The sequence below is a fragment of the Oryctolagus cuniculus genome, chromosome 10 (assembly GCF_051225735.1).
Source record: "Oryctolagus cuniculus isolate XC-2025 breed Fujian yellow rabbit chromosome 10, ASM5122573v1, whole genome shotgun sequence".
NCBI lineage: Eukaryota > Metazoa > Chordata > Mammalia > Lagomorpha > Leporidae > Oryctolagus > Oryctolagus cuniculus.
In genome coordinates, this window is record NC_142876.1 from 102,253,728 (window position 1) to 102,269,753 (window position 16,026).

At 44.0% G+C, this 16,026-nt stretch overlaps 1 protein-coding gene across 37 annotated transcripts in view; it reads left to right on the top strand.

Annotated features, from left to right (window-relative positions):
* The window catches only part of MAP4 (microtubule associated protein 4), a 193,900-nt gene that overhangs the window by 62,321 nt on the left and 115,553 nt on the right, over nt 1-16,026 (top strand). For all 37 annotated transcript variants that reach the window (XM_070050869.2, XM_070050870.2, XM_070050883.2 and 34 more), the window contains one exon: nt 8,978-9,219. In XM_070050869.2, the coding sequence (XP_069906970.2) occupies nt 8,978-9,219 (242 nt within the window). The remainder of the gene's footprint in view (nt 1-8,977; nt 9,220-16,026) is intronic.

Sequence of the window (16,026 nt, forward strand, 5' to 3'; positions counted from 1 at the left end):
AATCTGGCACCCTGACCGGGACTAGAACCCGGTGTGCCGGCGCCGCAAGGCGGAGGATTAGCCTAGTGAGCCGCGGCGCCCGCCCAATCCTGTATTTTTAAAAGAGTTAATTTATTTATTTGAAGGGCAGAGAGATAAAAAAAAAAAAAGAGAGAGAGACGGAGAGAGCTTCCATCTTTAGTTCATTCTCCAAATGCGTGCCACAGTCAGGGCTGGGCTGGAGCCAGGAGCGAGGAATTCTGTCTGGGTCTTCAACATAGGTGGCAGAAACCTAAGTATTTGAGCTGCCTCCCAGAGTGTTCATTAGGAGGAAGCTGGATCAGAAGGGGAGGCAGGACATGTTCCCAGGTACTCTGGGAAGGGATGATGGTGTCCCAGATGGGAGCTTAAATACTGCACCACAGCACTCACCCACCCCTCCCCTGATAATCTTAAATTTCATCAGCTCAAATGTTTTCCTGGCATGGCAAAATTGTTAAATTAAACAACAGTGCCAAATAAACCGTGCCTGAACTGCACTGCAAATGACTCAAATAATAAGTTTGGTTTTCTGTGATTTACACAAAATAATTATTTTGGGGCCAGTCTGTGGCATACCAAGTAAAGCTGCCACCTGCTATGCCAGCATCCCTTATGGGTGCTGGTTCGAGTCCTGGCTGCTCCACTTCTGACCCAGCTCCCTGCTAAATGCCTTTGGGAAGCAGTGGAAGATGGCCCAAGTGCATGCGCCTCTGTGCCCACATGGGAGACCTGGAAGAAGCTCCTGGCTCCTGGCTTCAGACAGGACCAGCTCTGCCTTTTGAGGCCATATGGGAAACGAATCAGAGGATGGAAGATCTCTATCTCTGTCTCCTTCTCCCTCTTGCCCTCCCTGTAAACTCTGCCTTTCACATAAATAAACAAACAAACAAAACCCACATTTTATGGTATTGGTAACACCATTATGGAGTTGAGAAAGAAAGTTACAAGTGCAACTAATACCTAAAACCCAGGTGCTTCACACAATTACAGAATGACTTACTTTCTCAGATTTGATGGAAGTTTTTTTTTTTTTTTTAAGTATTTATTTATCTAAAAGGCAGAGTTACAGAGAGGCAGTGAGAGAGAGAGCGAGAGCGAGAGCAAGCAGTTTAGAGGTCTTCCAGCTGCTGGTTCCCTCTCCAAATGGCAGCAACAGCTGGAGCTGGGTGGATCCGAAGCCAGGAACCAGAAGCTTCCTCCAGGTCTCCCACGTGGGTGCAGGGGCCCAAGGACTTGGGCCATCCTCTGCTGCTTTCCCAGGCCATAGCAGAGAGCTGGATAGGAAGTGGAGCAGCCCCTATGGTTTTACCTGCTACACCACAGCGCCAGCCCTTGGAAGTTGTTTGTACTTCTTTTGGTAATGATAAACCAAATAGAAAGCATATAATTTTTTCCCCAAAAGATTTCACCTATTTATTAGTGAACCACCCACTTACTATTCCTAGCCCCAAATATGTCCAGCTGTCCATACAGTAGTGTCATCTTCATCTTGATGTGGTTAAGAAGATGTGACCTTGATAGAGCATAAATATTTGTGCCATTCATCTCAAGTGCAATTCAGCTTGGTTATTCTCCAGTGTCTCCAGTTATACCTGATTTTAGTACCAGTTTTCATCCAAATCCACTGGGGAATAGGGTAAATTTTTGTGGGGTGTGAGGTGGTGATTTTGAAAGTCTTGTGAGAAGACATAGTAGGGAACAGTCAGATACACTCACCATGATGGCAAAGAAAAGGAGGGAAAAAAAACAGTGAAACTTACCATTTCTGAATAATGCTATTAGTATACATACTTAGCAGTGTGTCATTATAGAAAAATAACATTAGTAAGTCAAAAATTTAATAGCTAATTAAAATACATTTTAATTGCTGTTTGTTTTGGAACAAAATAAAAATATGGGGGATTAATTCAAAATGAGATGTTAGGGGCCGGTGCTGTGGTGCAGCAGGTAAAGCCCGCTGCCTGCAGTTCCAGCATCTTATATGGGCACTGGTTTGAATCCCAGCTGCTCCTCTTCTTATCCAGCTCTCTGCTATGGCCTGGGAAAGCAGTAGAAGATGGCCCAAGTCCTTGAGCCCCTGCACCCACATGGGAGACCTGGAAGAAGCTCCTGACTCCTGGCTTTGGATCGGTGCAGCTCCGGCTATTGCGGCCAATTGGGGAGTGAACCAGTGGATGGAAAACCTCTCTCTCTGTCTTTGCCTCTCTCTGTAACTCTGTTGTTCAAATAAATAAAATAAATCTTTAAGAAAAAAATACTTTAAAAAAATGAGATATTAGAGACACATTGCTCAAGTTTACATTTTGATCATGATGTGATAGCTACTATGACAGGAATTGTATAAAGACCTTAATCATGCTCAAAACCTGAGTTTTAAATAATTCTTTGTTTTATTTACAGAGAAGCTTTTCATACAAAAGTTGGAATACAGTTGTGAACTTTCCATTAAATGTTTCTAAAATGGTAAATCCAGTAAAATCAGAACCACTCTTGTTCATTTGCTTTCAGCTCTGTGTTATGCAGTGGAATCAGAATATCACTCTGCTGTTTGAAACTAAAATGTGTTGGTTGTGCAGGGGAAATTTTAATAGTTTATGAATTTGAAAATAATTCAGTTTGTATGGAATGATTCTTATTTGAAAGATATTTATTAACTTTTTTCTTTTCTAAATAAAAAGCCAAGAGTTTTTTTCTGGGTTTCCCACATGGGTACACTGGCCCAAGCAGTTGGGCTGTTCTCCACTGCTTTCCCAGGCTCATCAGTCTGAGTTGGATCAGAAGTGGAGAAATTGAAACTCAGACCGGTGCCCATATTGGATGCTGCCACTGCAGGCAGCAGCTTTACCCACTATGCTACAGCACTGAAACTGATAATTATTAACTTAGAACAGTGGTTTTACTTAACCTCTTTTAAAAAAGATTTATTCATTTATTTGAAACAGTGTCAGGGAGAGACAGAGATCTTCCATTCCTGGTTTGCTTCCCAGATGGTCGTAACAGCCATGGCTGGGCTAGGTGGAAGCCAGGAGCCAGGAGTTCCTTCCTCGTCTCCCACATCTTGGGCCATCTTATGCAACCTTACCGGATGTATTAGTAGAAAGCTTAATCAAAAGTGGTGCAGCAGCTGGGACTCCAAATGGCACTCTAATAAGGGAGACAGTCGTCTCAAGTAGTGGATTAATTTACCTGCACTGTAATGCCAGCACTTTAACCATTTTAAAAGTTGCATATATTTAAGATGTATAATTTGATGTCTTGATATACATTTACCTAGTGAAAGAATTACTGCAGTAATGCAGAAAATTAGCACACCCACCTCACATGTATGTGTGTGGTGAGAGCACCTGATATCTACTTGCTTTGTAGCAAATATCTTGTATATAATGCAGTATTATTAAGTATAGCCATCACTCTGTACATTAGGTCTCTAGACTTTTTTTTTTTTTTTTTTTTGACAGGCAGAGTGGACAGTGAGAGAGAGAGAGAGACAGAGAGAAAGGTCTTCCTTTGCCGTTGGTTCACCCTCCAATGGCCATTGCGGCCAGCGGGCTGCGGCCGGCGTACCGCGCTGATCCGATGGCAGGAGCCAGGTACTTATCCTGGTCTCCCATGGGGTGCAGGGCCCAAGCAAAATATCCTCTGAGTTCATTCATGTGGTTGCAAGTGGCAGATTGTCCTTTTTTAAGGCTGATTTAATATTTTGTTCTGTACATACTCTATAGTCTTTGGTTAGGTTGTTTTCTTATCTTTGTTGTTCTGAATAATACTGCAGTAAACAGAGTTCAGAAATCTCTTAATTAGCATTTTGGAGACCTAATGCATTTAATAAAATTGTAAATAAAGTACCACACTGACAACATAGGGCTTCAAAATAAAACTTTAGGGGCCAGTGTTGCGGTGCAGCAGGTTAGGCTACCTTTGCCTGCGATGCCAACGTTCCCATATGAGTTCTGATTGGTGTCCCTGTTGCTCTACTTCTGATCCACCTCCCTGCAAATGCACCTGGAAAGGTAGCAGAAGATAGCCCAAGTATTTGGGCCCCTGCCACCAATGTGAGAGGCCTGGATAGAGTTCTAGGCTCCTGGCATCCATCTGGCCCAGAGCCTATGTGCCCATGGTTATGATACAGAGAGTGAACCAGCAGATGGAAGGTCTTTCTTTCTTTCTTTCTTTTTGAAGATTTAAATAAAAAGATTTATTTTATTTATTTGAAAGAGTTACAGAGAGAGGTAGAGACAGAGAGAAAGGTCTTCCATTGCTGGTTCACTCCCCAGATAGTGCAGCGGCCAGAGCTGGGCCGATCCGAAGCAAGGAGCCAGGAGCTTCCTCCGGGTCTTCCACGTGGGTGCAAGGGGCCCAAGGACTTGGGCCCCCTCCTACTGCTTTCCAAGGCCATAACAGAAAACTGAATTGGAAGAGGAGCAGCCGGGACTGGGTGCTTCAGGTCAGGGCTTTAACCCACTGTGGCACGACACTGGCCCTGGAAGGTCTTTCTGTTTCTCCCTCTCTCTTTTTAACTCTTATTAAAAATAAGTAAATAAAAACCACTGCTTGAGATGCTCACATCTCATAATGGAATGCCTGGGTTTAAGATGCATCATCACTTGTGATTCCAGCTTTTTACTGGTGCAGACTGGCAGAGGCAGCGGTAATGGCTCAAGTAGTTGAGTCCCTGTTATCCACATGAGAGGCATGGATTGAGTTCTTGGGCCATTCCTGGCTATTATGGGCATTTGGGGAGTAGACAGGTGGATCAGAGTTCTGTCTGTCACTCTTTCTCTCGCTCCATCTGTGTGTCTCCCTGCCTTTTAAAGAAATAAATTGGCCGGCGCCGCGGCTCACTAGGCTAATCCTCCACCTTGGGGCGCCGGCACACAGGGTTCTAGTCCTGGTCGGGGCGCCGGATTCTGTCCCGGTTGCCCCTCTGCCAGGCCAGCTCTCTGCTGTGGCCAGGGAGTGCAGTAGAGGATGGCCCAAGTGCTTGGGCCCTGCACCCCATGGGAGACCAGGAGAAGCACCTGGCTCCTGCCTTCGGATCAGCGTGGTGCGCTGGCCGCGGCGGCCATTGGAGGGTGAACCAACGGCAAAAGGAAGACCTTTCTCTCTGTCTCTCTCCCTCACTCTCCACTCTGCCTGTCCAAAACAAAACAAAACAAAACAAAAAAAACAAAATAAAGAAATAAATTTAAAAAATTTTTTTAATAAAATGAAGGGTCGTGTTTGGTTCTTTGGAGTTAAATTTTGTTAAAAATCTTAGTGTAGCATCTGTGTATGCTTGAGGCAAGCATCATCATTCTTTTTTTTATTTTTATTTTATTTTTTTATTTAGTAAATATACATTTTCAAAGTACAGTTTATGAATTACAATGGCTTCCCCCCCCATAATTTCCCTCCCACTCGCTCCCCTCCCATCTCCCGCTCCCTCTCCCGTTCCATTCACATCAAGATTCATTTTCAATTCTCTTTGTATACAGAAGATCGATTTAGTATATATTAAGTAAAGATTTCATCAATTTGCACCCATACAGAAACGCAAAGTGTAAAATACTGTTTCAGTACTAGTTATAGCATTACTTCACATTGGACAACACATTAAGGACAGATCCCACATGAGAAGTAAGTACACAGTGACTCCTGTTGTTGACTTAATAATTTGACACTCTTGTTTATGGGGTCAGTAATCTCCCTAGGCTCTAGTCATGAGTTGCCAAGCAAGCATCATCATTCCAAAACACTAGATATTTAAAAAAAAAAAAAGATTTACAGGGCCGGGCTGTGGCGCAGTGGGTTAAAGCCCTGGCCTGAAGTGCCGGCATCCCGTATGGGTGCCGGTTCTAGTCCTGGCTGCTCCTCTTCCAATCCTGCTCTCTGCTGTGGCCTGGATAGCAGTGGAAGATGGCCCAAGTCCTTGGGCCCCGGCACCCACGTGGGAGACCCAGAGGAAGCTCCTGGCTCCTGGCTTCGGATCAGCACAGCTCTGGCTGTTGCAGCTATCTGGGGAGTGAACCAGTGTCTGGAAGACCTCTCTCTCTGTCTCTACCTCTCTCTGTAACTCTGTCTTTCAAATAAATAAAATAAATCTTCAAAAAAAAATAAAAATAAAAAAGATGTAGGACCTTGTGAATATAATCACAAAAAAATCTAACTTTGTTTTAAGAATAGGAATCAAAGAATAAGTTCTCCCTACCTCCCTTTTGTATGAAAGATAGTTGTTTAAAATTCTTGATCAGGAATTAGGTAGCCATTTCAGATGGGAAACCCGATATTAAAAAGTTAGATATGTAGCAGTACTCATTTATCATTTATGTTTTTAAAGGATTTTATTAGGAAGTTTATATAAATTTTATACTTTGGATTTGCTAATTGGAGGTAGGATTCCCTTGTGATTTTTTCAGAATTCTGGAAGTGTCTTGCTTTGTGAACGTTTTGTGATTGTGATGGCCTCACAGTTTGATCCTTTGGGGGAAGTTACAAAAAACTAATGATGGAAAAAAGCTTGTGATTTTATATAATAGGATAGTTAGTATAGATGGAAGGAAGAAGTATATGGGGAGAAAGATGTCTAAAATGACCATCTTTTTTGCTATATGTTCTTTTTCCTAAGTAAAATCAAAATGGACAGTAAGAGTTTGAAGAAAGTCTGACCACTAAGTGGCTTAAATCGTAGTGAATTTTGACATTTTGGAATTTGTTCTGGTACAAAACTGTGTATATTAGTTGAGATTTTTCAGTTGCAAGTAACAGAAAATAAGTTGTCTCTGATTAGGCAAAAGAAAAATGTATTACAAAGTTGCTCACTTGGTTGTAAGAAAGAAGTTAACCAGAATAACTGAATTTAGTCATGAAGTGATCCTAATCCAGCCTTTTTCTTCCTGTCTTCTGATTGGCCCACCTTTAGTCATGTTCTGACCAAAGGGGGGGTGGGGTCAGGATTTGTTTGTATGCGAAGGAGATAAGGAAGAATGCATTTTGGGCAAACACAAGCAGTACCATTACTCCAGGCAACAAGTCCACAGTATAGCTCCTGTGTCAACTTGTATTTAAAATACTCTTGGAGAGCTGGCGCCACGGCTCACTAGGCTAATCCTCCGCCTAGTGGCGCCGGCACACCGGGTTCTAGTCCCGATTGGGGCGCCGGATTCTGTCCTGGTTGCCCCTCTTCCAGGCCAGCTCTCTGCTGTGGCCAGGGAGTGCAGTGGAGGATGGCCCAGGTGCTTGGGCCCTGCACCCCATGGAGACCAGGAAAAGCACCTGGCTCCTGGCTCCTGCCATCGGATCAGCGCGGTGCGCCGGCTGCAGCGTGCCGGCCGCGGCGGCCATTGGAGGGTGAACCAACGGCAAAAGAAGACCTTTCTCTCTGTCTCTCTCTCTCACTGTCCACTCTGCCTGTCAAACAAAACAAAACAAAACAAAACAAAAAACTCTTGGAGTTTTTTTAAAATTAGTCTTACTGGAAAACAGGACTAGTACTACTGTGCTCTGTATGTACTAGACACACAATTTATTAAGGCACTTTGCCTCTTTCTATTATATTATTTCTGTATTTTCATGGCTATTTACCTATAGCTTTGCCTTATTTAAGTATATTACCCATCTTAATTTCAGATCATGTTTACAAGCTAAGAGTCTGGTATTCTGTAACACTGGTAATCTGTGTGACCACAAAGAAAGATCTTTCCTTCTAGCTAATTCAGGGAGCATGTCTGTATTTCTTCATGCCAGCAGTGCTTAATGTTATATTTCAGTTTCTAGGGTTGTCCACAAGTGACTCATGAAGAAGCAGTGCTTACGCCAAGACAAATGACGACTTCACTTGCCTGAAAGCAGTAGACCTCTTTTTTTAAAGATTTTTTTATTTATTTGAAAGTTAGAGTTACTCACAGGAGAGGCAGAGAGAGAGAGAGAGGTCTTCCATCTGATGGTTCACTCCCCAATTGGCCGCAATGGCCAGAGCTGTGCTGATCCAAAGCCAGGGAGTTAGGAGCTTCTTCCAGGTCTCCCACGTGGGTGCAGGGATCCAAGGACTTGGGCCATCTTCTACTGCTTCCCCAGGCTACAGCAGAGAGCTGGATCTGAAGTGGAGCAGCCGGGTCTTTAACCGGCGCCTATTTGGGATGCTGGTGCATCAGGCCAGGGCGTTAATCCACTGCACCACAGCACCGACCCATGTAGAACCTCTTTAATGGATATATTCTGCTCTGACCTCTTTTTTTGGATAGTCATTTATTTATATATTTATTATTTATTTAAAGATTTAATTTTATTTATTTCAGAGAGAGTGAGTTACAGACAGAGATGGAGAGGGAGAGGGAGAGGCAGAGAAAAAGGTCTTGCACCTGCTGGTTCACTTCCCAAATGGCCACAATGGCTGGAGCTGAGCCAGTCCGAAGCCAAGAGCTTCTTCTGGGTCTCCCACTTGGGTGCAAGGACCCAAGTGCTTGGGCCATTTTTCACTGCTTTCTCAGTCGATAGCGGGAGAGCAGCCAGGACTTGAACTGGCGCCCATGTGGAATGCCAGTGCTGCAGGCAGAAGCTTAGCCTGCTGCACCACAGTGCTAGCCCCTTTCTGTAGTCTTTTAAAAAAAAGTTACTCCGTTGCATGATTTAGAAAGGAAGATAATCTTTATGGGATAGTTGAAAGGGTATGATACTCGAAATCAAAAGACTTGATTTGGGTCTTGCTGTAACTTTTGGATTAGTTGTGTTTTTTTTGCACTTTATTGTTATTAATAAAAAGGGTGAAATGACATTTTGTCTACAGCCTAGATATGGGAGAAAAAAGTGATTCGCTTTTCTTAGGAGTTTTGAGCTTTTCTTGTTTCATTTTTTTAAATGAGGTAGCCTCTTTTAGCTCTGAAACTTCAAAGTTTGATTCTTTGTTTAAAATAACTGTTCTAGAAATGTTTTTTCCTTTTGCAGGACTCATCATATGAAACATTTCTTTCCCCTTAAACAGGCAGTTGCAGTGTCGCAGAATGGCTGACCTCAGTCTTGCAGATGCACTAACAGAGCCATCTCCAGAAATTGAGGAAGAGATAAAGCGGGACTTTATTGCCACGCTGGAGGCAGAGCCCTATGATGATGTTGTGGGAGAAACTGTTGGAAAAACAGACTATATTCCTCTCATGGATGTTGATGAGAAAACAGGAAACTCAGAGTCAAAGAAGAAAACATGCTCAAATACTAGCCAAGTTGAAGGTAAGTATTTAAACCAAATTGGATATATGAGTATATGTTCATAAATAGATTGATGATTATGCTTTGGCTCATCATCTTGGAAACCTTGAAAAAACCGAGCTGAATTTTTCTTCCATCTGGTGGTTCACTCCCTAAATGCCTGTAACAGGCAGGGCTGAGCCTTGCCAAAGCCAGGAGCCCAGAAGTACATCTGGGTCTCCCACATTGGTGGCAGGGATACAAGAACTTGGGCTGTCATTAGCTGACTTCCCAGGAAGCTGAATTGGAAGTGGAGGAGGGGCTGTCACTGTGGTGCAGTGGGTTAAAGCCCCAGCCTGCAGCGCTGGGATCCCATATGGGTGCAGGTTTGAGACCCTGCTGCTCCACTTCTGATCCAGCTCTCTGCTATGGCCTGGGAAAGCAGTAAAAGATGACCCAACTACTTGGGCCCCTGTCTCTCTCTGTCTCTACTTCTCTCTATAACTCTGTCTTTAAAATAAAATAAATCTTGCCGGCGCCGCGGCTCACTAGGCTAATCCTCCGCCTAGCGGCGCCGGCACACCGGGTTCTAGTCCCGGTCGGGGCGCCGGATTCTGTCCCGGTTGCCCTTCTTCCAGGCCAGCCCTCTGCTGTGGCCAGGGAGTGCAGTGGAGGATGGCCCAGGTGCTTGGGCCCTGCACCCCATGGGAGACCAGGAAAAGCACCTGGCTCCTGGCTCCTGCCATCGGATCAGCGCGGTGTGCCGGCCGCAGCGCGCCGGCCGCGGCGGCCATTGGAGGGTGAACCAACGGCAAAAAGGAAGACCTTTCTCTCTGTCTCTCTCTCTCACTGTCCACTCTGCCTGTCAAAAAAAAAAAAAAATAAAAAAAAAAATAAAATAAAATAAATCTTAAAAAAAAAATAAAAAGGAAGAAAGTGGAGGAGTTAGGACTTGAACCAATACTCCAGTATGTGATATGGACTACTAACCTGCCATGCAATAATACCTATCCTTGAATTTTTTTAAATCACTTAATTTATTTGAAAGTCAGAGTTACACAAAGAGAGAGAGAGAGGCAGAGGGGGATGGGGAGAGGTCTTCCATCTGCTGGTTCACTCCCCAATTGGTTACAATGGTGGGAGCTGCACCCATTTGAGGCCAGAAGCCAGGAACTTCCTCTCAGTCTCCTACACGGGTTCAGGGCCCAAGGACTTGGGCCATCCTCTACTGCTTTCTCAATTTCTATATTAGGTTTGTTAATATTTGAGTATTTTTGCATCTGTTCATGAGGGATATTAGATTTTAGTTTTCTTGTAATGTTATTGTGTAGTTTTACTTTTTATTTAAAATTTTTGGACTGTATTTTTTAAAAAAAGATATATTTATTATTTGTTTGAAAGAGTTACACAGAGATAGAAGGAGAGGCAGAGAGAGAGAGAGGTCTTCTATCTGCTGGTTCACTCCCCAGTTGGCTGCAACGGCTGGAGCTGCACTGATCTGAAATCAGGAGCCAGGAGCTTCTTCCAGGTCTCCCACGTGGGTGCAGGGGCCCAAAGACTTGGGCCATCTTCCACTGCTATCCCAGGCCATAGCAGAGAGTTGGATTGGAAGTGGAGCAACCAGGACTCGAACCAGCACCCATATAGGATGCTGGCACTGCAGGTAGTGGCTTTACCCACCATGCCGGCCCCAGGACTGACTTTCAGTAGATCACAGTGAGTGAGCTGCTCTGCTTTGTAGAAAACCCTGACCCAGAAGCAAGTCATCTATGTATGGTCTAGCAACAGGCGTTGCCTGACCTGTCACAGGGCGACCCCCTTTCCAGCCCCACTCCGTCACTGGGATAAAGGACACTCTGCACTTACCACAGTCTGATGCGTGGAATGCGTGCATCTTGTTGAATTTTAGAATTGAGATCTTGATAACTTCATAAAATAAGTTGGGAAGTGTTTCTTTCTCTTATGTTTTCTAAAGCAGTTTGTGTAGAATTGATATTTTTTTCCCTTTTTTAAATGTTTGATAAAATCACTGGTTAAAGTCATCAGGACTCGAAATTTTCCTTGTCAACTTTTTAAATTAGAAATTCATTTTTTTTAATTGTTCAGAATAGGTTTCTTCTCAAGTAAGTTTTGGTAGTTTGTATCTCTCAAGAATTTCTTGGTCTTTTTGTAAAAATTGTAAGATTACCTTATTCTTTTACCAGCTGTAGGATCTGTTGTCACATCGTCTTGTTTCATTCCTTATATTGGTATTTGTGTTCTTGCTAAGTCTAGAGAGCACTTTATCAATTTTGATTTTTTTTGAAGATCCAGTTTTTGGTGTCTTTTTTTTTCCCTGTTGTCTTTGAATTTCTGCTCGTATCTTTACTATGCCTTTCTTTCTGTTTACTTTGAGTTGATTTATGCTCTCTTATTTTTTCAGGTGGCAACTTAGATAATTGATTTGAGACATTTTTTCTTTCTAAATGAGCATTTAATGTTCCACGTTACCTTCTAATCACAATTTTAGCTACATCCCATGGATTTTTGTATGATATGCTGTATTTTTACTTTCATCTAGTTAAATATTTTTCTAATTTCCTTTGAGAGTTTCTCTTTGGCCTATGGGTATTTACGAATATCTTTTTTGGGCTGGCATTTTAGTATAGCATGTTAAGCTACCACCTGCAATGCCGGCATCCTATATAGGCACCAGTTTGAATTCCAGCTGCTTAACTTTTTTTTTTTTTTTTTTTTGACAGGCAGAGTTAGTGAGAGAGACAGAGAGAAAGGTCTTCCTATTTTATTTTATTTTATTTTATTTTTTATTTTTGACAGGCAGAGTGGACAATGAGAGAGAGAGACAAAGGTCTTCCTTTGCCGTTGGTTCACCCTCCAATGGCCACCGCGGCCGGTGCGCTGCGGCCCACGCACCACGCTGATCCGAAGGCAGGAGCCAGGTGCTTCTCCTGGTCTCCCATGGGGTGCAGGGCCCAAGTACTTGGGCCATCCTCCACTGCACTCCCTGGCCACAGCAGAGAGCTGGCCTAGAAGAGGGGCAACCGGGACAGAATCCGGCGCCCCGACCAGGACTAGAACCCTGTGTGCCGGCGCCACAAGGCAGAGGATTAGCTTAGTGAGCTGCGGCGCTGGCACCAGAAAGGTCTTCCTTTTTCCATTGGTTCACCCCCCAAATGGCTGCCATGGCCAGCTTGCTGCGCCGATCCAAAGCCAGGAGCCAGGAGCTTCCTCCTGGTCTCCCATGCGGTTGCAGGGCCCAAGCACTTGGGCCATCCTCCACTGCACTCCCGGGACACAGCAGAGAGCTGGATAGGAAGAGGAGTAACCAGGACAGAATCCGGCGCCCCAACTGGGATTAGGAGCTGCGGCGCCAGCCGCTGCTTAACTTCTGATCTAGCTCCCTGCTAATATTTCTGGGAAAGCAGCAGAAGATGACCCAAATCCTTGGGCCCCTGCACCTACATTGGATACCTGGAAGAAGATTCTGGCTCTTGGCTTTGGCCTGACCCAGCCCAGGACATTGTGGCCATTTGGGAAATGAACTAGCAGATCGAAGAACATACTCTCTGTGTCTCTCCCTCTTTCACCAGCCTCCAAATACTTTTTTTTTTAAATTGAATTTCTTTTTTTTTTTCCTAAGATTTATTTATTTATTTGAAAGTCAGAGTTACATACACATACAGAGAGAGAGAGAGAGAGGTCTTCCATCCGCTGGTTCACTCCCAAATTGGCCACAATAGGCAGAGCTGTGCCTATCCGAAGCCAGGAGCCAGGAGCTTCTTCCAGGTCTCCCACATGGGTGCAGGGGTCCAAGGACTTGGGTCATCCTCTGCTGCTCTCCCAGGCCAAAGCAGAGAGCTAGATTGGAACTGGAGCAGCCGGGTCTTGAACCAGCGCCCATATGGGATGCCAGCACTTCAGGCCAGAGGGTTGACCTGCTGCGCCACAGCGCCGGCTCCCAAATACTTTATTTTTTTAAATACAGAAAGAATTTTTTCTCTTTCTCTTTTTGCTTCAAAAATGGTGTCTGGCCCAGCAATCTGTTTTAACAAGCATTCGCAGGTAGTTGGAACCATCTCCACGACTGGGAAATAGTAACGGAGGGGAAAGGGCTTAAGTTGCCCTGGAAAAATGGTAACTAACTAGGTATTTCAGAATTTCTCTGTTTAGCTGGCTGGGCCCTTGTTTTGTCAAGCATTGCAGCCTACCTTCATGGACACCAGAGGGCAGTGTTGATATGAGAATGATTTAAGTTCTAGAGGGTACCCTTGTAGTGAGAGACTGTGTGGAATCCTTTCTGTTTTTCCCGAACTGATTCACTATGGGTCTTTCTCACAGCTTCTTGTTATTCCTTCCCTGCTAACCTTGTGAGCTATGGGAGGGAACCTCTAAATTTTGTGTGGTGGTTTTGGGGGGTTGGATTAAAAAGTGTGAATTTGAATGTCTCTGTAACTCGGAGACTGTCATTACAGAAATATGTGCTATTTTCCAGTGTTGTATGTGTTTAGCTTTAAAGTTTTCATGTGTTGAAGATACTCTTGGGAAAATTAATTAGAGCACATAATACAGCATCTTTTGAATTAGGACTTACCCAGTAATGGGCTGCATTCCAATGATAAGGGTCCAGCACATCTTACCTAGCAGAGAAATATGCAGGCCTTTTTTCTACTCTAAAACCTCATTGTCTTTATGTTTTAATATTGTTTTTATTGTCTCCTGGACTTATATTTTATGTTCATTTATTTTCATTTTATTTGAAAGAGAGGGTGAAACAGAGAAATCTTCCATCTGTTGATTCACTTACCAGATGGGCACAGCAGCTGGGACTGGACCAGGCTGAAGTCAGGGACTTAGAACTCAATCCAGGTTTCTTACATGGGCAGCAGAGTCCTAATTCCTTGAGCCGTCATCTGCTGCTTCCCGTGGTAAGCATTAATGGGAAGCTGGATTTGGAAACAGAGCTGGGACTTGAACCCATGCATGGCAATATGGGATGCAGGCATTCCATACAGTGTTTTAACCACTACACCAAAAGCCTACCCTAGGTTGTTTGTTCCTGTCTTAGCCATCACAAATGTGAGTGGATCAGTTTTGGATCTGATGATATTGTTTAACCAAGAATTATCTGTTCTGGGCTGACATGGTGTAGCGAGTAAAGCCACTGCCTGTGATGCCGACATCCCACATGGGCATTGTTTCAGACCCAGCTGCATCACTTCTGATCCTGCTCCCTGCTAATGTGTCTGGGAATGAAGAGGAAGATGGTCTAAAAGCTTGGGCCCCTGTACCCCCATGGGAGACCTGGAAGACGCTCCTGGCTCCTGGCTTTGGCCTGGCCCAGCCGTGGCTGTTGTGGCCATTTGGGGAGTGAACCAGCAAATGGAAGGTCTCTGTCTCTGTTGTTCTGCTATTAAAATAAAACAAATAAATAAAAAGGATTTTATGTTAGGCCAGAGTAAGCTAATTTCAATGTTTTCATAAGATGGTCACTTTATAGTTAATTTCTAACTAGTCTGTAGATCTATAAACCTATTGTCAGTTTATAGTTACCAATGAGAATAATAGTTGTTAGCACTTTCTTACAAAATACTGCCTCCTATATTACTACATTTAATCCCACTTTCCAGGTGAGGCCACAGAGACTTGGAAAGCCTGAAGGAGTCACATTTGTTCATTTAGTCAGTAACTGCCAAACCTCAAACTGAACCTATGTCTTAATAATTCTAAACACCATGTTCTTTCTATGAAGCCAAATTATTTTCATGAACACACTTTCTACTTGATTTAATGTCTCATAGGTAGTGTGTTTTTTTTTAAACGAAAGATATACTTATTTAACTCAAAAGGCAAATTCCTTAGACATATTGACACGTTCAGTCAGTAAGTAAGAGTCTTTTTTTGATAAAGAGCACAGATTTCAGGGACTCTGCTACTGATTTTGGAAAGTATGTTTTCAGAGCATTTTTTTTTTTTTTTTTTTTTTTGGACAGGCAGAGTTAGACACTGAGAGAGAGACACACAGAGAAAGGTCTTCCTTCTGTTGGTTCACCCCCCAAATGAGCTGCACCGATCTGAAACCAGGAGCCAGGTGCTTCTTCCTGGTCTCCCATGTGGGTGCAGGGCCCAAGCACTTGGGCCATCTTCCACTGCCCTCCCGGGCCACAGCAGAGAGCTGGACTGGAAGAGGAGTAACCAGGACAGAATCCGGCGCCCCAGCCGGGACTAGAAACTGGCGTGCCGGCACCACAGACGGAGGATTAGCCTAGTGAGCTGTGGTGCCGGCCATGCCTATTAACTTCTTTAGCCTCTAAGAGTTTCTGTTTGGTGCTTATATTGTCTTCTGTGTTGACTGCCAGTCGAAGCTCACTGTCAAATCCTTACCTGCATACTAAGGCCTCTCGTGGGTTGTCTGCTGTCAGTGCCCCATGAGCTTGAAAATAAGCAAGATGGTGGTCAGGGCTCTGCCATTTGCTTGCATGAATTTGGAGAGTCGTCATGGAAAACTCTTTCATATTTTTTGTTTCCAAACTTCCGACACTTGCCCTCCTGCTCTTTTTTTTTTTTTTAAGATTTATTTATTTATTTGAAAGAGTTGCACAGAGATAGAAGGAGAGGCAGAGAAAGAGAGAGAGAAAGGGAGAGAGAGGTCTTCCTTCCACTGATTCACTCCCTAATTGGCTACAATGGCCGGAGCTGCACCTATCTGAAGCCAGGAGCTTCTTCCAGGTCTGCCACCCGGGTACAGGGGCCCAAGGACTTGGGCCATCTTCTGTTGTTTTCCCAGGCCATAGCAGAGAGCTGGATTGGAAGTGGAACAGCCGGGACTCGAACATGCACCCATATGGGATG